Genomic DNA, 20,140 nt, shown 5'->3' with positions numbered 1-20,140 from the left:
TTCCAATCCTAATACCGTTATCGTTTGATTTCAGGAGCAAGACCTACAACACATCCAAAGCCTTCCGGTAAGTAACGGAATCAAAAAGTTGCAAGGCGCTTAGGGCGTTTCTTATCCCCCTTATGACATTGTGCAGTAAATTTGTACAGAATATAATATTCAGGAGAGCTAATTATTTTTATGTCTACATAGGACGTGCTTTGGCCGTTTATCCGCTTAACACTAACGTTCGTGGACGAGACGTCAGCCTTAGTCGAAACCGTCCTGGAAGACTGGTCAATGTTCGTCCAGCACGAGGTCCTGACGGAACACGCGGGGGTGCCTATACATTCCTTGGTCGGTCTAACAGCTATATTCAGTTCACTAACCGAGGCAAGCTTGATGCTAGAAATTCCATCACCTTGTTGGCTTGGATAAAGCACGACGGACGATCTGGACCCATCTTTCACTACAATCCAAGAGGATGGGGAGTGCACTTCTGGATGGTATCGCCAAAGACCCTGTTCGCTAGATTTACAAGACGAAATCGTCGACACCCAGCACCAGTTATCTCCCATCGAGTGCAACCCCGACGTTGGCAATTTGTGGGTACCACATACAACAAGAGAACAGGCGTTGCAAAACTCTTTATTAACAACCGTTTCGTAGCTCAAAGAAGAATCGGTCGTTTCCAGATCGCCACCAACTACAACGTACGAATGGGAGCCAAGATTGGTGACAGACGGTACTTCCGTGGCAGCATCTCTTGTATGCAGGTGTACGGCAGTTATCTCACAAGGCGAAAGATTTTGAGCAAGAAGAGACGGTGTTTCCGTAAAGGTACTGTTCAATCACGAAAAAAGGTTTTGCTTTTCTGAAAAAGAGTCTTAAGTTGTGACTATTTTGCAAGAGTCTTTTGTCCAGTCGTTGAAGTAACTCTTCTTATTAGAATAAAGTGCAGTGATGATTAATTTTGTTTTTGACTTGCTTCTTTGCAGTTGTGCAACCGCCTCGTCCAGCACCCGGAGGTCCAGGTATGAAGACGTCCTCTATATATTGTACTTTTATGGCTAGGCATTTATTAAAATGGCTTTCATTGTAACATAGAGCTATCGTATTGCGATGGTGATGATAAGATTATTTTTCACGTGTCCCTCTTTTAATTTTCGTTTTTCTTTTTCTTTTTTATTGTCGTTGTAGTTTGCAGAGCGAGAATCGACTTGGCTTTCTTGATCGACGGATCTGGAAGTATCGAGCAATATGGCCGAGGAAACTTCCGACGTTGTTTGAACTTTGTCCAAAACATGGTTCGATCATTCGTTGTATCTCCAAGGCATACACGAGTTTCTGCAACACTATTCTCTTCTTCTGCTCGCCGTATTTTCACCTTCGGACAATATCGAACGAAAAGACAGGTATTGCATGCCATCAGTCGTATCCGCTATCCACGAGGCGGGACCAAGATCGGTCGAGCTCTCAACTACGTTCGAAGATACGTCTTTGGTGGCAGGAGGGGCAGACGCAGTAGAGTTCTCATCGTTATGACAGACGGCAAATCTTACGACAAAGTAAGAGGTCCAGCTACTGTTTTGAAAAGAATGGGAATCAGCATCTTCTCTATGGGCATTGGCCGACGATACAACTACAAGCAGCTGCTTCACATGGCCTCGAGCAAAAGACATATTTTTACTGCATCGTTTAGAACCATGAATAGAGTTGTTCGCTCCATCAAACAAAAGGCTTGCAAAGGTACATATAATTTGTCAATGTTGTAACTTAAAATCTTATAATGGGTCTCTGTGTTGTCGTTCGAAAAGCAAGAGATGTATATATTTTTGTCCTTCACATATTGTGTGATTGGAAAAATGCGGAATAAAGCGTTTTATGCTTTATACGTTGAAAGAAGTGCGACGTGAATGTATGCAGGGTCGTTTCTCGTTCCAATCTTAATGGCCTTTGTCGTTTGATTTCAGGAGCAAGACCTACACCACATCCCAAGCCTTCCGGTAAGTAAAAGAGTCAATAGATTGCAAGTTCCAAAGTACGTTTATCTCCCTTATGACATTGTTCAGTCAATTCGTGTAAAGCATTTTTCAGGCGTGCTAATTATTTATATTCGTACACAGGACGTGCTTTGGCCGTCTATCCGCTTAACACTAACGTTCGTGGAAGGGACATCAGCCTTAGTCGAAACCGCCCTGGAAGACTGGTCAATGTTCGTCCAGCACGAGGTCCTGACGGAACACGTGGCGGTGCCTATAAATTCCTTGGACGGTCTAACAGCTACATTCAGTTCGCTAACCGAGGCAAGCTTGATGCTAGAAATTCCATCACCTTGTTGGCTTGGATAAAGCACGACGGACGATCTGGACCCATCTTTAATTACAACCCTAGAGGTTGGGGAGTGCACTTTTGGATGGTATCGCCAAAGACACTGTTCGCTAGATTTACAAGACGAAATCGTCGACAGCCATCACCAGTTATCTCACATCGGGTTCAACCAAGACGTTGGCAATTTGTGGGTGCCACATACAACAAGAGAACAGGCGTTGCAAAGCTCTTTATCAACAACCGTTTCGTAGCTCAAAGAAGAATCGGTCGATTCCAGATCGCCACCAACTACAACGTACGTATGGGAGCCAAGATTGGTGACAGACGGTACTTCCGTGGCAGCATTTCTTGTATGCAAGTATACGGCAGTTATCTCACAAGACGAAAGATTTTGAGCAAGAAGAAACGATGTTTCCGAAAAGGTAAGTTTCAATCACGAAAAAAGTTTTGCTTTTCTGAAAAAAAGTATTAGGTTGTGACTATTTTGCAAGAGTCTTTTGTGCAGCCGTTGAAGTAACTCTTCTTATTAGAAGCAAGTGCAGTGATGATTAATTATTTTGTTTTTGACTTGCTTCTTTGCAGTGGTACAACCGCCTCGTCCAGTACCTGTAGGTCCAGGTATGAAGAGTGTTCCGTGTATATTTCTTTAATAGCTAGCTGTCAATATGTAATATGACTTTCATCATTGTAACATAGGACTACTGTATTCCGATGATGATGATAAGTTTTATTTTCCACTTGTCTCATTTTTTCAATGGTTGTTTTCTGTTGTAGTTTGCCGAGCGAGAATCGACTTGGCTTTCTTGATCGACGGGTCTGGAAGTATCGAGCATTATGGCCGAGGAAACTTCCGACGTTGTCTGAACTTCGTCCAAAACATGGTTCGATCCTTCGTCATCTCTCCAAGGCATACGAGAGTTGCTGCAACTCTGTTCTCTTCTTCTGCTCGCCGTGTTTTCACCTTCGGGCAATATCGAACGAAGAGACAGGTATTGCATGCCATCAGCCGTATCCGCTATCCACGAGGCGGGACCAAGATTGGTCGCGCTCTCAACTATGTTCGAAGGTATACCTTTACGAAAAGTAGGCGTAAGCGTGTTCTTATTGTAATGACCGATGGAAGATCACAAGATAAGCTCGTGGCGCCTTCAAGAATGCTTCGTAGGATGAGTGTCGAGATCTTTGCAATCGGTATTGGTCGTCGTTACAGCATGACTCAGCTTATTCAGATGGCTTCAGATAGAGGACATGTTCTTACTGCAGCTTTTAGAAATATGGATTCGCTGGTTAGAGGTATCAAAGCTAGAGCTTGCAAAGGTATGTATAGGATTTAATTTTTGCCTTTTTTCTATTATTCTAGGACAGATAGAGCTAAAAGAAATTTTTTTCTCTCTCTAGGCAAAAAGCCATTGCCCCATAGACCATCTGGTAAGTCCAATATTGATGTTTTTTACCATTTTCCAAATGTTGTGATATTTATAGTAGGGTCGCACTAGTTCACTATTTCAATGTTTCAAATTATAGCTTTACAAATAGAAACTTTTATTCATATCAATAAATCGCAGCATGACTGATGTTATTTTATTTTATTTTATTTTATTTTTTTATCCTTAGGTACATTACGAGCAGTTGGTTTGTATCCTTTCAATGCTTTGGTCAAAGCTCGGGACATTAGCTTTAGCAGAAATCCAACAGGACGTCTGCATAATGTTAGGCCAGCATCTGGCCCTGACGGTCGTCAAGGGACTTCCTACCAGTTCTATGGACGTAGCAATAGTTACATCACTTTACCTAACCGAGGGAAACTGGACACCAGAAGGTCTATTACAATCTTGGCATACATTTTCCATTCAGGTCACAGCGGGCCTATCGTCCATTATTACGCTCGAGGTTGGGGTGTTCATTTCTGGATGATCAAGCGAAGAACGATTTTCGTGCGCTTCACGAAGAGAAGGAACCGTGGCGCAACGCATTCTCTCGCTAGTCGGTCTATCAGACCCAATACCTGGCAGTTTGTTGGTACATCATATGATCACAGGACCGGAGTCGCTAAATTGTTCTTAAACGGTAGAGTTATTGCTAGACGCCGTATTGGACGAATACGTCTTGCTACTAACTATCCTATACGTGTCGGAGCCAAGATCGGAGATGGACGTTATTTCAGAGGAAGAATCTCGTGTATTCAGATTTATAATGTTGCGCTCACAGCTCGTCAAATTGCTGCACGTGCAAGGAGGTGCTTCATGAAACGTAAGTGCCATTGCAATTAAGCAGCAAAAACATCTTAATTTGTCTTCTGATTCACTGATCTCTTTTTCGTTTCAACAGATAATATTAGACCAGCACCAGGTCCCCGCCCAAGACCAGCACTGCCAGGTAAAGAAAGGGGCATGCCTCATGTAAACAAATACCGTCAAATCCCGATAATAAGTCCTACGGTATACTCATTCATAAGGTTTTTTTGTTATGGGAATTTCACCAAGTAAAAAATATATTGGTAAACGGGTATTTCTTTTTTTTATTATTATTTTCCCTATTAATCTAATTGTCAAGAATAACATGTACGCGAGATATCAGAAGTGGGTTTAAAACCCAGGGGCTCAGATCTTTTAATTGTGTGAGGAAGGCTTATGGGTGGCTTAGCGTTGAGAGCGCTCGCTCCCATCAATGCGACCCGGGTTCGTGTCCCGCCCCGCTCGGTGTCTTATGTGATCGATGGTTTTCCGGATTCTCTAGTTTTCCTCAAAATTCAACTCCTAAATTCCAATTTAAATTTCAGTGAATGAAAAGCCACTGTGGAAATGCCACTGCTAATTCCTATTTATCTTATTTCATTTATTTATTTATACAAATGCAACAACAAATGCTTGACTATGGTAGTTGTAGTAACCAAACGTACAATTTGGAGTGAAGTGTTACCGATATTTTTATCATTTCATGAATTCATATATTCTTGCTTTTAGTCTGCGTGGCACGAATTGATCTTGGTCTACTTGTTGACGGATCTGGCAGCGTTGGAAAAGGAAACTTTGATCGATGCATCAAATTCATCCAGAATCTTGTTAGCTCTTTCAAGATTTCACGCCATCACACCCGAGTTGGCATTGTTGTGTACTCTAGCAGACCCATGCCTAAATTTAAATTTGGACGATATAATAACAAGCACAGCCTTATTCGCGCAATAGGGAAAATACGGTTAGTATCATGGTGATAAAACTTGATATAATAATCAGACATCGCCTGAAACTGATAACGAAACAGTGTTTCTGGGGAAGGCAGGGTATGGTTCAGTCTATAGATATATATAGATACCATATATCTGTAAAAAATCGTTATAAGAAATTGAACAAATTTGCACAAATTAGTAAACTCGGTAGACCTACAAAACTTTGCACTAATTTGTACAATTTTAGTAGTTAACTTTGTCATGGATATATGGTATGCAATCTAGCGAAGCGAAAAGCGCACTAGTGTGCCATGTGCTCTCATAAAGCACGCGTACAGTCAGAAAGGGAGATTTATTGCAGTTATTTCATAATTACTAAATAGTATCCTTTTTTCGCAACCATATTAAGGTATCCACGAGGTGGCACCAAGACTGGCTATGCCTTAAACTTTGTCAGAAGATATCTCTTTGCTTCAAGTCGTAAGAACCGTGTGTTGATAGTCATGACAGATGGACGATCATATGATAGAGTCACACATCCATCCCTTGCGCTTAAACGTATGGGAGTCAATATCTTCTCTGTTGGCTTAGGAAAAAGCTATAACTCTCGTCAGCTATACCACATGGCTTCGAACAGAAGAAACGTTTTCACTGCTTCATTTAGAAACATTGGATCTCTGATCAGAGCTCTCAAACAGAAGACTTGTCGTGGTAAGGCTAAGGATCTTATCATAAATTCCCATTGCGACACAATCTTGAGAATTAAAAATAATAGAAGAACAATTCGTGTGAACTGGTCATGCACCTCCTTTCACCCCTTTAGTTATATGTTCTATCGATACTCTATGGATTGATTGAAGACGATTGGTTTACTATTCGTTTTCTTGCAAAATGAACGGCAACTGAAGCTCTATGTTCTGTCATTCAAATCACATTATTATATATATATATTTTTTTTTTTCTTCTTAATTTGAGCCTTATTTATTTTAACAGCTGGCACAGGAAGACCAGTTCGTCCACGACCTGGTGGAAAAGGTAAGGACACTCGAACGATGTAATGTCACATTCTTCATGGCGCTGGAAGCGTGTACCGTCCCTTAGGCGGACAAAAACCACGCAAAGTCCAATATACTATAAGTACCTTTTCACGCGGCAGCCATGTTGGTTTGAACAATAAATTCCAGTATGAGAATGAACATGGCCACCGTGTAATAAAGGCCCATTGGCTGTACGCAATAGATTTATGTTAATAAGCCAATTATCTATTCATTAGTTTTCTAAGTAGGTGATAAAGTAGGTAGGTACTGCTGGGTTTTAATCAGCTGATAAATATATTTGATTCTCATTATTTGCTGCAAGTGTTGATCAATCGACACTGGCCACCACGTCGTGTTAAACAAAAGGAATTCAGCAACATAGTTAATCCCTATTTCACAATAATATCGGTCTTTTATCGGTCTTCTGGATGTGCCAAAAACCATACAATCAATTCCTTTGACTTTTACACAGCTTACTTTTTTTGTTGATTCTTTGTAACCTGACCTATTCATGTGTGTTCTCCTTTCCTCTAGTTTGCAAAACAAAGGTAAATCTTGGATTCTTAATCGACGGTTCTGGAAGCATAGAGCATTACGGTCGAGGAAACTTCCGACGCTGTCTGGACTTCGTCAAGAACGTGGTGCGCGCATTTAATATCGGAAGGCATTCCGCCAAAGTTGGTGTCGTATTGTTCTCTAGCAGGCCTTACAAGATCTTTGGCTTTAACAGATATAGCAGAAAGACTGATGTCCTAAAAGCTATTGGACGCATTTCATACCCACGTCGGGGAACGAAGACTGGAAGAGCCTTGTCATTCACTCATCGCTACCTCTTCAGAAACACCAGAGGTCGTAGAAATGTTTTGATTGTAATGACAGATGGGCGTTCACAGGACAGCGTCGTTAGACCAGCAAATGCACTGCGTCGTGCCGGTATTCGTTGTTTATCGCTAGGTATTGGTCGTCGTTATAACATTCACCAGCTCAGGCAAATAGCTTCGAGCACCAGAGATGTCTTCACGGCTGGATTTAGAAACCTGATTTCCGTGGTTAGAGTCATCAAGAAGAAGGCTTGCGGAACTTCAGGTATGCATAAATTGTGTACATTGTAGTAGGTACATAAGATTAAACAACATTTTCAGGTTGTCTTATACTAATATGCCCTCATGGTTATTAAGAAAACCTGTACCGTGAGGACACCGTAACTTGTTTATATTATCTCTAAAAAGACTGTATACAAGGTGCGAATAAGTTATTATTAGAACATCATTTAACATTCAAAATTTTATCTATTTATTCATTTATTTATTATAGGTCAAGGATCAAGCAGACCAGGTAAACCAAGGCCAGGCAGACCTTCTGGCGGAGGATTTTACCAATGGGTTGGATGTTATAATGACCGCCGACACCGTGCTATAAAGTCCATGATTGCTAATTACAGAGGACATCGTAACGCCGTTGCCAAGTGTGCTAGATTAGCACGCAGAAGGGGATACAAGGTGTTCGCTCTTCAATACGGTGGACAGTGCTTCTCTGGAGCCCGTGCACATTTGAGCTACAGTCGCTATGGACCAAGTAATAAATGTCGTCGAGGTGTCGGAGGAGCTTATGCTAATGATGTGTACAGAATTAAATGTATGTAATATCACAAAATTTATATTTCTCGCAAGCAAATTTGTCCTCTCAAGAACTGTTTGTTATTTGTTTCCTAGACATGCACTGTTCTCGAAGATGAGCAACGTGCTATTATGCAATTATATGTTATTTAAGGGGACGTGCAACATATGTTGCTTGATCTTGTTCTTTCGCTTTTACCTTCGAACAAAGAAACAATTCCCGAAAAGTCACTGAAATAGGAAAACATTTTGCATTAGTTGAATGAACTTAAATATATCAGTATGCACCAAACCACCTTTATGTAAATTGGCTATAACCCATACCACTTAACAACCGTTTTCACTTCATTCATAGGGCGTGGTCCAACCAAAAACAATAAGTGGCACTATTCTTTAAGAGGTTGTTACGGTCGAGGTCCAGCAGGATACAAACTTGCTGACTTAAGACGTGTACCTCACGCTGTACGGAAATGTGCTCGTTTGGCCAGAAAAAGGGGATATAAAGTGTTCGCTTTACGAAATGGAGGCATTTGCTATTCTGGTCCAAGAGCGCATTTAGCTTATCGTAGTAACCGTAAACTACGTGGTTGCAGTAAGCTTAGAGGAGGACCGCGATTCAATTCTGTTTATGCCATCAGAAGAGGTCAGTAAATTACTATTCACAGTCGTATGCTTTTCAAGAATGTATAACTTATTAAATGTTTCTCGTTTGTAGGGCCACCACCATCAAAACATAGTCTATGGTTACGTCGACAGAGACAGAGGTTGCGTAGACTCCATCGACTTAAAATGCGCAAACTAAGGATGAAGAAACGTCGCCACCGTGAGAGGATGCGCAGAATACGATTGCAGAAACTCCATCGAGCGAGAATGCACAGACTAAAAATGCTGAAACTTCGTCAACGCCGAGCGAGGATGCACAGACTAAGAATGCAGAGACTACGTAGCCGCAAAGCGAGGATGCACAGACTGCGAATGCAGAAACTGCGTCGCCAAAAGGCAAGGATGCACAGAATACGAATGGAGAGGCTCCGTCGACACCGAGCAAGGATGCACAGACTAAAAATACAAAGACGTCGTCAACACCGTGCAAAGATGCACAGACTAAAAATGCAAAGACGTCGTCACCAAAAACGAATGCACAGACTAAGGATGCAGAGACTCCGTCGACATCGTGCAAGGATGCGCAGACTAAAAATGGTAAGACGTCGTCACCAACAAAGGATGCGCAGACTAAGGATGCAGAGACTCCGTCGACAACGTGCAAAGATGCGCAGACTAAAAATGCAAAGACGTCGTCACAAACAAAGGATGCGTAGACTAAGGATGCAGAGACTCCGTCGACATCGTGCAAGGATGCGCAGAATAAAAATGCTAAGACGTCGTCACCAACAAAAGATGCAGAGACTCCGTCGACATCGTGCAAGGATGCACAGACTAAAAATGCAAAGACGTCGTCACAAACAAAGGATGCGCAGACTAAGGATGCAGAGACTCCGTCGACATCGTGCAAGGATGCGCAGAATAAAAATGCTAAAACGTCGTCACCAACAAAGGATGCGCCGACTAAAAATGCTAAAACGTCGTCACAAACAAAGGATGCGCAGACTGAGGATAAAGAGACTCCGTCGACATCGTGCAAGGATGCACAGAAAAAGAATGCAAAAACGTCGCCACCAAGAAAGAATGCGCAGACTAAGAATGAAGAGACTCCGTGGACATCTTGCAAGGATGCGCAGACTAAAAATGCTAGCACGTCGTCACAAACAAAGGATGCGCAGACGAAGAAGGCGAAAGATTAGAAGAAGAGGAGGAAGAAGGCGAGGAAGAAGAAGAGGAAGAAGACGGCGAAGAAGGCGAGGTAGAAGAAAAGGACGAAGAAGGCGAGGTAGAAGACGAATAGGTGTGTTTAATCTGATAGTTTATTTTAAAATATTTAGCAAATCATAATTATGTCTTCTATTTTTTAGGTAAAAAGAGAGGCGCTGTTTTGCATCCGGAACGAAAATACAGATTACAAGGTAAAGTTTGAAAAATAATTCACCAGCTATATCAAACAATCAGACGTTTAGTTATGGGAAGATGGCTCTCCCTCCCTCTTTATCGACTGGAACATAAGTCAGTCTGAGCTGATAGACAAATGCACTACTTTGACGATACGGCGGCCATCTTGCCAGGGGACCAAAAGAAACAAAAATGATACAGAGTATCGTATGTTTGTCTTTCTTTTATGGGTAAAGTTGATCGAAGTGCCGTCTCAATTCATTTCTTTTTTGTATTGTCTTGTCGTAAGCCGTTAATATCAATTAGCCTGACAAAGCCTTATTTCCACCGAGGAATCCTCATAACCATTTAAGATCCAATATGGCTACTTACTATGGTTCCACAGACACAGTATTTGAAGTAATATTTTCCTTGTCAGGATTTCGATATTTAGGGGAGAACAGGAGCGTACTTATGATGTGATGAAAAATAAAGCTTCTTTCTTATGATCTTGTAGATGTTCAAAAAACACCTATCCCTGACTACTTCTGGTCATTCAACATCAAACTTGCTCAACCCACCCAAGATGTGATTCAAAGCCAAGAAGCTCAACTACAAGATGGCGCAAACATTGTCATTACTCATGGAAAGGGTTCAGTTGCCGAGACTAAAAGCGGGAAGAACGCTTCTATTTCATTGGGTGATTTCAAAGGTTGGTACAATATTGTTATCATATCATTAGACATCAAATTATTATCCCATTCCGTAGAAAAGTGGGGTAAATAAGATAGAGCTGCAATTCTCTTGCAAAGAGCAAAAGGGGTAGGTAAATACGTATTTAGCAATTTTATCTGGACGGGAAAATATTTGCCTCGGTCTGTACGGCATGACCTCAAGCCAAATATGTTACCATCCAGCCCTCTCACTCAGTCAATAAGTATATAGTACATACAAGAGTGCCCGTCCTCCTGATACATGTCCCCTCGTAGCGCAATGCCTTTTGACTGTTTGGAAAAGAACTCACTACCTCCATCATCATTGCGCACTAATGTTGTTCATTATTTCTTGTAATCCTCGTTCATTAAGTGATTCATTACTAACAAGCACCCTATCCTAATGTAACAGGAAAGTGCTACAGTGATCCAGATACATGCAAAGGCAAGGGAATGACGGTCATGACATCAATCAAGCTTGACACTACAACTATGTCCTCCAACTCCAGCTCGTATATCATGTCTACTGGTGGTCAAACGACCAAAGCTCGTGGATTTGCGCTTGTTCACATCAAAGATCAATACGTATTGATACTGGGCACCAAGACAAAGCAATGGATCCTTAAGACTCCATCACTTCCTGCAGAGTGGTTCAACCTTGCCTTCACATGGGACAACGTAGGTCAACTCAAGTTGTTTGTTAATGGAAAGGTAGTTGCAAGCAGCAAGGCACTCCCTCTCAAGCGTCTCCAGGATATGTTCACAAAGTTTACAATCGGACGCCCTAACAACTCACACACACTGAAATACAAGCTTGGACTTGAGGTTGATGATGTTGCATTGTGGCAGATAGCCCTGACTGACCAACAGATCCTTGATGTCATCAAATCAGGTACAATCATCTTTTCTTCCCCGAATTGAAAATTTCCCAAAACAAGGAAATGCCCTGCAGAGTGGAATGTTTTTTTATGTTTTCTCAATATGTAATCTCTTGGATGGAATAATAAGTAAAATAATGATGATGATGAAAAAAAAGTTGTCTTCGTTTGGGTCATCGCCACCATGTTGGTGGTATTCGACACTAGAATAAAAGTTTGGCAGAGAAAAAGGTTTTGAAGCGCGCGCTGTCTGCTTCCACGAGCGATTTGTAATTCGATGACATGTTTTTGTTAGTATGTCCTTATATTTACCACGGCTCTTGACCAATAAACACTTTTGGTAAAATAATATTATTATTATGAATTGAAATATTCTTTTCAAGGTGTTCATCTACCAGAAAATCAAAAGAAAGCATCACCCAATGTCAAGTCAAAGTAAATTGGTATTCAAACCGGTAAGAAAGAAAACCTACTCTTCTTAACTCTTCTTAACTTAGTATGTAAATTTGATGCACTAGTTGAATAACATCTTTATTTGGAAAGGAAAAATATAGATAACAAGAATAGCTAAAATATTGTCAACCGAAACGACCTGAATGTTTCTCTCTGATACAAAAAATAATGTTGAACTGAGTACGATTGTGTCTGAGACAAATAGAGGATATTATATGGGCGCGCGGAGATACGAATTTTATCTTCGAGTGTTGAACGCTCACTCGTGAGATATTTTCAACAAGAGAAGATAAAATTCCTATCTCCAAGCGGCCATGTAATATTCTGTTTATTATATAATTATCAATGAAGTATGTTTTGGCTTTTTCAGGCAATTCTTTCCGTGTATTTTTGAATAGCCATCGCAATGGTGTTATTTTCACACGTGAAAATAACATGTTATTTTCACGTGTGAAGATATCAATTTTTCGAAATAGAGAAAAATAGATATCTCATTGGTAATTATATAATAAAACGAACTATTTAATGAAATAACATATTTATTAACCGACTATATCAATTTGCATGAAATGAAGGCATTTCGTACATAAATAAATATCAAGTCCATCAAAGTGACAGAAATTAAGAGTTCACACTCCCATTGTTGTTATTAAAATAATATTTGTTTATTCGTTTTGTTGTTTTTATTTTTATTTCTATTGATTACTACTATGGATTAAATGTACCTTGCCGAATACATAAACATACTGATACTAACCACAATCTATTCAAACTTTCAGGAAAAGGAAAGTTGAACCTGAATATTCAAAACCAAGCTAAAGATATAAAAAGCATAAAACACGCATAGTCAATGTAGGAAAACTAAATAATAAAATATTAACAAATATGATTACTCAAGACAATTTGTAATCTTCAACTCAATAAGTCTACGACTTGTATGAATTCTCTCTATCAGAGAGTTAGTAAATTAATCTCGTTACAGAGGTGATTCAGCTATTATATACTTCTAGATTAGCCTGTACTAGTAATTGCATGCAAATTCAATAAAGACACTGTCCAAAATCATTCTACTTTTGCTTGCCCCATTCACGACTCTTACAAATACCAACATTTCTATAATGTGTGGGCATAGCCCCACTTTTGAAATAGAAATCAAAAGCAGAATTTAGAATAACAAAACAAGCAACTCCTGGATTCAGGGCTAACACCGCACATTCTATCAATTCTGGTATTTTCAAAACCAGGAACTATGGACCATTCTTGGTTCATATTCATATACATACCCTCAAATCACATATATATCTATAATATATAATCACATATATATCTATACGTTATGTAAAGGTGGGTCCCTTGTGTGTTGTTCTTTTTCTCTGTCCTCTCAGTGTCTTCTTCATTTCTCAATTGACACGGCTTTCTTCGTTATTCACAAGGCTTTATTCTTGATATAACCCTTATTATAAATGCGAGGTCAATATATAATTATTAACCCGGTTAATAGCTATATATAGGCCGTTCGCATTTATAATGATATTTATTTGATAGAAAACCTCAATTGATAAATAGAATACTTAATTACCTCGAACGTCGGCAATAAGCCTATACATCCCTCGGGACTGCGGCCCTCGGGATGTATATGGCTTATTGCAGCCGTTCTCGAAAATTAACCCTTACTTCTCTAGTAAGTTCTGTGTGCACTAAGCATCTTTTCCTACAAAAACTTTTTGGCTATTTTCAGCCCGTGGTTTTCATCGATTTTGGCCCATTTTCACACCTTTTCAAGAATTATGCATTATTTATGAGGGATACAAAATAGCTCATTTTTGGCCATTTTCAAACAAAAAGCATGGGCTATAGCCCATGGTTTTCACCGATTTTGGCCCATTTTCACACCTTTTTTTAAATTATGCATTATTTATGAGGGATGCAAAATAGGTCATTTTTGGCCATTTTTAGACAAAAACCATGGGCTTTAGCTTTAGCCCATGGTTTTGCTCGATTTTGGCCCATTTCCACACCTTTTCTAAAATTATGCATTATTTATGAGGGATGAAAAATAGGTCATTTTTGGCCATTTTCAACCAAAAAGCATGGGCTATAGGCCATAGTTTTGCTTGATTTTGGCCCATTTTCACACCTTTTCTAAAATTATGCATTATTTATGAGGGATACAAAATAGCTCATTTTTGGCCATTTTCAGGCAAAAAGCATAGGCTATAGCCCATGGTTTTCACCGATTTTGACCCATTTTCACACCTTTTTTAAAATTATGCATTATGTATGAGGGATGCAAAATAGGTCATTTTTAGACAAAAACCATGGGCTTTAGCTTTAGCCCATGGTTTTGCTCGATTTTGGCCCATTTCCACACCTTTTCTAAAATTATGCATTATTTATGAGGGATGCAAAATAGGTCATTTTTGGCCATTTTTAGACAAAAAGATTGGGCTATAGGCCATAGTTTTGCTCGATTTTGGCCCATTTTCACACCTTTTCTAAAATTATGCATTATTTATGAGGGACGAAAAATAGGTCATTTTTGACCATTTTTAGACAAAAAGCATGGGCTATAGGCCATGGTTTTCACCGATTTTGGCCCATTTTCACACCTTTTCTAAAATTATGCATTATTTATGAGGGATGAAAAATAGCTCATTTTTGGCTATTTTTAGACAAAAAGCATGGGCTATAGCCCATGGTTTTCACCGATATTGACCCATTTTCACACCTTTTTTTAAATTATGCATTATTTACGAGGGATGCAAAATAGGTCATTTTTGGCCATTTTTAGACAAAAAGAATGGGCTATAGGCCATGGTTTTCACCGATATTGACCCATTTTCACACCTTTTTTAAAATTATGCATTATTTAAGAGGGATGCAAAATAGGTCATTTCTGGCCATTTTCAACCAAAAAGCATGGGCTATAGGCCATAGTTTAGCTCGATTTTGGCCCATTTTCACACCTTTTCTAAAATTATGCATTATTTATGAGGGATGAAAAATAGGTCATTTTTGACCATTTTTAGACAAAAAGCATGGGCTATAGGCCATCGTTTTCACCGATTTTGGCCCATTTTCACACCTTTTCTAAAATTATGCATTATTTATGAGGGATGAAAAATAGGTCATTTTTGGCTATTTTTAGACAAAAAGCATGGGCTATAGCCCATGGTTTTCACCGATTTTGACCCATTTTCACACCTTTTTTAAAATTGTGCATTATTTATGAAGGATGAAAAATAGTTCATTTTTGGCGATTTTTAGACAAAAAGCATGGGCTATAGCCCATAGTTTTGCTCGATTTTGGCCCATTTTCACACCTTTTCTAAAATTATGCATGATTTATGAGGAATGAAAAATAGGTCATTTCTGGCCATTTTCAACCAAAAAGCATGGGCTATACGCCATAGTTTTCCTCGATTTTGGCCCATTTTCACACCTTTTCTAAAATTATGCATTATTTATGATGGATGAAAAAAAGCTCATTTTTGGCTATTTTTAGACAAAAAGCATGGGCTATAGCCCATGGTTTTCACCGATTTTGACCCATTTTCACACCTTTTTTTAAATTATGCATTATTTATGAGGGATGCAAAATAGGTCATTTTTGGCCATTTTTAGACAAAAAGCATGGGCTATAGGCCATGGTTTTCACCGATATTCACCCATTTTCACACCTTTTTTAAAATTGTGCATTTTTTAAGAGGGATGCAAAATAGGTCATTTCTGGCCATTTTCAACCAAAAAGCATGGGCTATAGGCCATAGTTTTGCTCGATTTTGGCCCATTTTCACACCTTTTCTAAAATTATGCATTATTTATGAGGGATGAAAAATAGGTCATCTTTGGCTATTTTTAGACAAAAAGCATGGGCTATGGCCCATGGTTTTCACCGATTTTGACCCATTTTCACACCTTTTTTAAAATTATGCATTATTTAAGAGGGATGCAAAATAGGTCATTTTTGGCCATTTTTAGACAAAAAGCATGGGCTATAGGCCATAGTTTTGCTCGATTTTGGCCCATTTTCACACCTTTTCTAAAATTATGCATGATTTATGAGGAATGAAAAATAGGTCATTTCTGGCCATTCTGAGCCAAAAAGATATGGGCTATAGCCCATGGTTTTGATCGATTTTGGACCATTTTCACACCTTTTCTAAAATTATGCATTATTTATGAGGAATGAAAAATAGGTCATTTTTGGCCATTTTCGGACAAAAAGCATGGGCTATAGCCCATGGTTTTGCTCGATTTTGGCCCATTTTCCTACCTTTTCTAAAATTATGCATTATTTATGAGGGATGCAAAATAGTTCATTTTCAACAAAAAAGCATGGGATATAGGCCATAGTTTTCCTCGACATTAGCTCATTTTCACACCTTTTCTAAAATTATGCATTATTTATGAGGGATGGAAAATAGGTCATTTTCAACCAAAAAGCATGGGATAAGGCCATGGTTTTCCTCGATTTTAGCTCATTTTCACACCTTTTTTAAAATTATGCATTATTTATGAGCAATGCAAAATAGGTCATTTTTGGCCATTTTCGGACAAAAAGCATGGGCTATAGCCCATGGTTTTGCTCGATTTTGGCTCATTTTCACACCTTTTGAAAAATTATGCATGATTTATGAAGGATGCAAATTAGGTGATTTTTGGCCATTTTTAGACAAAAAGCATGGGCTATAGCCCATGGTTTTCATTGATTTTGACCTATTTTCACACCTTTTTTAAATATATGCATTATTTATGAGGGATGCAAATAGGTCATTTTTGGCCATTTTTAGACAAAAAGCATGGGCTATAGCCCATGGTTTTCACCGATATTGACCCATTTTCACACCTTTTTTAAAACTATGCATTATTTATGAGGGATGCAAAATAGGTCATTTTTGGCCATTTTTAACCAAAAAGCATTGCCTATAGCCATGGTTTCGCTCGATTTTGGCCCATTTTCACACCTTTTCTAAAATTATGCATTATTTAAGAGGGATGAAAAATAGGTCATTTTTGGCCATTTTCGGACAAAAAGCATGGGCTATAGCCCATGGTTTTGCTCGATTTTGGCCCATTTTCCTACCTTTTCTAAAATTATGCATTATTTATGAGGGATGCCAAATAGGTCATTTTCAACCAAAAAGCATGGGATATAGGCAATAGTTTTGCTCGACATTAGCTCATTTTCACACCTTTTTTAAAATTATGCATTATTTATGAGGGATGCAAAATAGGTCATGTTCAACCAAAAAGCATGGGATATAAGCCATGGTTTTCCTCGATTTTAGCTCATTTTCACACCTTTTCTAAAATTATGCATTATTTATGAGGGATGCAAAATAGGTCATTTTCAACCAAAAAGCATGGGATATAAGCCATGGTTTTCCTCGATTTTAGCTCATTTTCACACCTTTTCTAAAATTATGCATTATTTATGAGGGATTCAAAATAGGTCATTTTTGGCCATTCTGAGCCAAAAAGCATGGGCTATAGCCCATGGTTTTGCTCGATTTTGGCCTATTTTCACACCTTTTCTAAAATTATGCATTATTAATGAAGGGATGAAAAATAGTACATTTTTGGCCATTTTCAATCAAAAAGCATGGGCTATAGGCCATCGTTTTGCTCGATTTTGGCTCATTTCGACACCTTTTCTAAAATTATGCATTATTTATGAGGGATTCAAAATAGGTCATTTTTGGCCAATTTCAACCAAAAAGCATGGGCTATAGGCCATCGTTTTGCTCGATTTTGGCTCATTTTCACACCTTTTCTAAAATTATACATTATTTATGAGGGATTCAAAATAGGTGATTTTTGGCCATTCTGAGCCAAAAAGCATGGGCTATAGCCCATGGTTTTGCTCGATTTTGGCCCATTTTCACACCTTTTCTAAAATTATGCATTATTTATGAGGGATGAAAAATAGGTCATTTTTGGCCATTTTCAACCAAAAAGCATGGGCTATAGGCCATCGTTTTGCTCGATTTTGGCTCATTTTCACACCTTTTCTAAAATTATACATTATTTATGAGGGATTAAAAATAGGTCATTTTTGGCCATTCTGAGCCAAAAAGCATGGGCTATAGCCCATGGTTTTCCTCGATTTTGGACCATTTTCACACCTTTTCTAAAGTTATGCATTATTTATGAGGGATGAAAAATAGGTCATTTTTGGCCATTTTCGGACAAAAAGCATTGGCTATAGCCCATGGTTTTGCTCGATTTTGGCCCATTTTCCTACCTTTTCTAAAATTATGCATTATTTATGAGGGATGCAAAATAGGTCATTTTCAACAAAAAAGCATGGGATATAGGCCATGGTTTTCCTCGACATTAGCTCATTTTCACACCTTTTCTAAAATTATGCATTATTTATGAGGGATGCAAAATAGGTCATTTTCAACCAAAAAGCATGGGATATAGGCCATGGTTTCCCTCGATTTTAGCTCATTTTCACACCTTTTCTAAAATTATGCATTATTTATGAGCAATGCAAAATAGGTCATTTTTGGCCATTTTGAGCTAAAAAGCATGGGCTATAGCCCATGGTTTTGCTCGATTTTGGCTCATTTTCACACCTTTTCAAAAATTATGCATGATTTATTAGGGATGCAAAATAGGTCATTTTTGGCCATTTTGAGCTAAAAAGCATGTGCTATAGCCCATGGTTTTCACCAATTTTCACCGATTTTCACACCTTTTTTAAAATTATGCATTATTTATGAGGGATGCAAAATAGGTCATTTTTGGCAATTTTTTGGTAAAAAGCATGGCCTATAGCCCATGGTTTTGCTCGATTTTGGCCCATTTTCATACCTTTTCTAAAATTATGCATTATTTATGAGATATGCAAAATAGCTCATTTTCAACTAAAAAGCATGGGATATAGGCCATGGTTTTCCTCGATTTTGGCTCATTTTTACACCTTTTCTAAAATTATGCATTATTTATGAGCGATGCAAAATAGGTCATTTTTGGCCATTTTGAGCCAAAAAGCATGGGCTATAGCCCATGGTTTTGATCGATTTTGGCCCATTTCCACACCTTTTCTAAAATTATGCATTATTTATGAGGGATTCAAAATAGGTCATTTTTGGCCATTTTCAACCAAAAAGCATGGGCTATAGGCCATCGTTTTGCTCGATTTTGGCTCATTTTCACACCTTTTCTAAAATTATACATTATTTATGAGGGATGCAAAATAGGTCATTTTTGGCCATTCTGAGCCAAAAAGCATGGGCTATAGCCCATGGTTTTGCTCGATTTTGGCCCATTTTCACACCTTTTCTAAAATTATGCATTATTTATGAGAGATGCAAAATAGCTCATTTTCAACCAAAAAGCATGGGTATAGGCCATGGTTTTCCTCGATTTTAGCTCATTTTCACACCTTTTCCAAAATTATGCATTATTTATGAGCGATGCAAAATAGGTCATTTTTGGCCATTTTGAGCCAAAAAGCATGGGCTATAGCCCATGGTTTTGCTCGATTTTGGCTCATTTTCACACCTTTTCAAAAATTATACATTATTTATGAGGGATGCAAAATAGGTCATTTTCAACCAAAAAGCATGGGATATAGGCCATGGTTTTCCTCGACTTTAGCTCATTTTCACACCTTTTCTAAAATTATGCATTATTTATGAGCGATGGAAAATAGGTCATTTTTGGCCATTTTGAACCAAAAAGCATGGGCTATAGCCATGGTTTTGCTCGATTTTGGCCCATTTTCACACCTTTTCTATAATTATCCATTATTTATGAGGGATGCAAAATAGGTCATTTTTGGCCATTTTAAGACAAAAAGCATGGGCTATAAAAATTATGCATTATTTATTAGGGATGAAAAAGAGGTCATTTTTGGCCATTTTCAACCAAAAAGCATGGGCTATAGGCCATCGTTTTGCTCGATTTTGGCCTATTTTCACACCTTTTCTAAAATTATGCATTGTTTATTAGGGATGAAAAAGAGGTCATT

General features: G+C 38.6%; 1 protein-coding gene across 1 annotated transcript in view; it reads left to right on the top strand.

Moving 5' to 3' along the window:
* LOC116294019 (uncharacterized) overlaps positions 1–13,218 on the top strand; it is a 119,569-nt gene extending 106,351 nt beyond the window's left edge. The window contains 23 exon segments of the mRNA XM_089032471.1: positions 35–67; positions 193–819; positions 978–1,013; positions 1,180–1,728; positions 1,953–1,985; positions 2,106–2,732; positions 2,893–2,928; positions 3,085–3,627; positions 3,709–3,738; positions 3,925–4,560; positions 4,639–4,686; positions 5,274–5,505; positions 5,886–6,187; positions 6,470–6,511; positions 7,048–7,599; positions 7,828–8,148; positions 8,485–8,772; positions 8,845–10,032; positions 10,100–10,150; positions 10,630–10,824; positions 11,238–11,717; positions 12,087–12,158; positions 12,936–13,218. Coding sequence (XP_088888597.1) covers positions 35–67; positions 193–819; positions 978–1,013; positions 1,180–1,728; positions 1,953–1,985; positions 2,106–2,732; positions 2,893–2,928; positions 3,085–3,627; positions 3,709–3,738; positions 3,925–4,560; positions 4,639–4,686; positions 5,274–5,505; positions 5,886–6,187; positions 6,470–6,511; positions 7,048–7,599; positions 7,828–8,148; positions 8,485–8,772; positions 8,845–10,032; positions 10,100–10,150; positions 10,630–10,824; positions 11,238–11,717; positions 12,087–12,142 — 6,905 coding nt within the window. The 3' untranslated portion in view covers positions 12,143–12,158; positions 12,936–13,218.
* Positions 13,219–20,140: the final 6,922 nt, after the last annotated feature.

Source organism: Actinia tenebrosa, unplaced genomic scaffold (genome assembly GCF_029948245.1).
Source record: "Actinia tenebrosa isolate PJP-AT-01 unplaced genomic scaffold, QUT_ActTen_1.0 PGA_scaffold1__47_contigs__length_23844297, whole genome shotgun sequence".
Taxonomy (NCBI): Eukaryota; Metazoa; Cnidaria; class Anthozoa; order Actiniaria; family Actiniidae; genus Actinia; species Actinia tenebrosa.
This window is presented reverse-complemented; position numbering and strand designations above follow the sequence as displayed.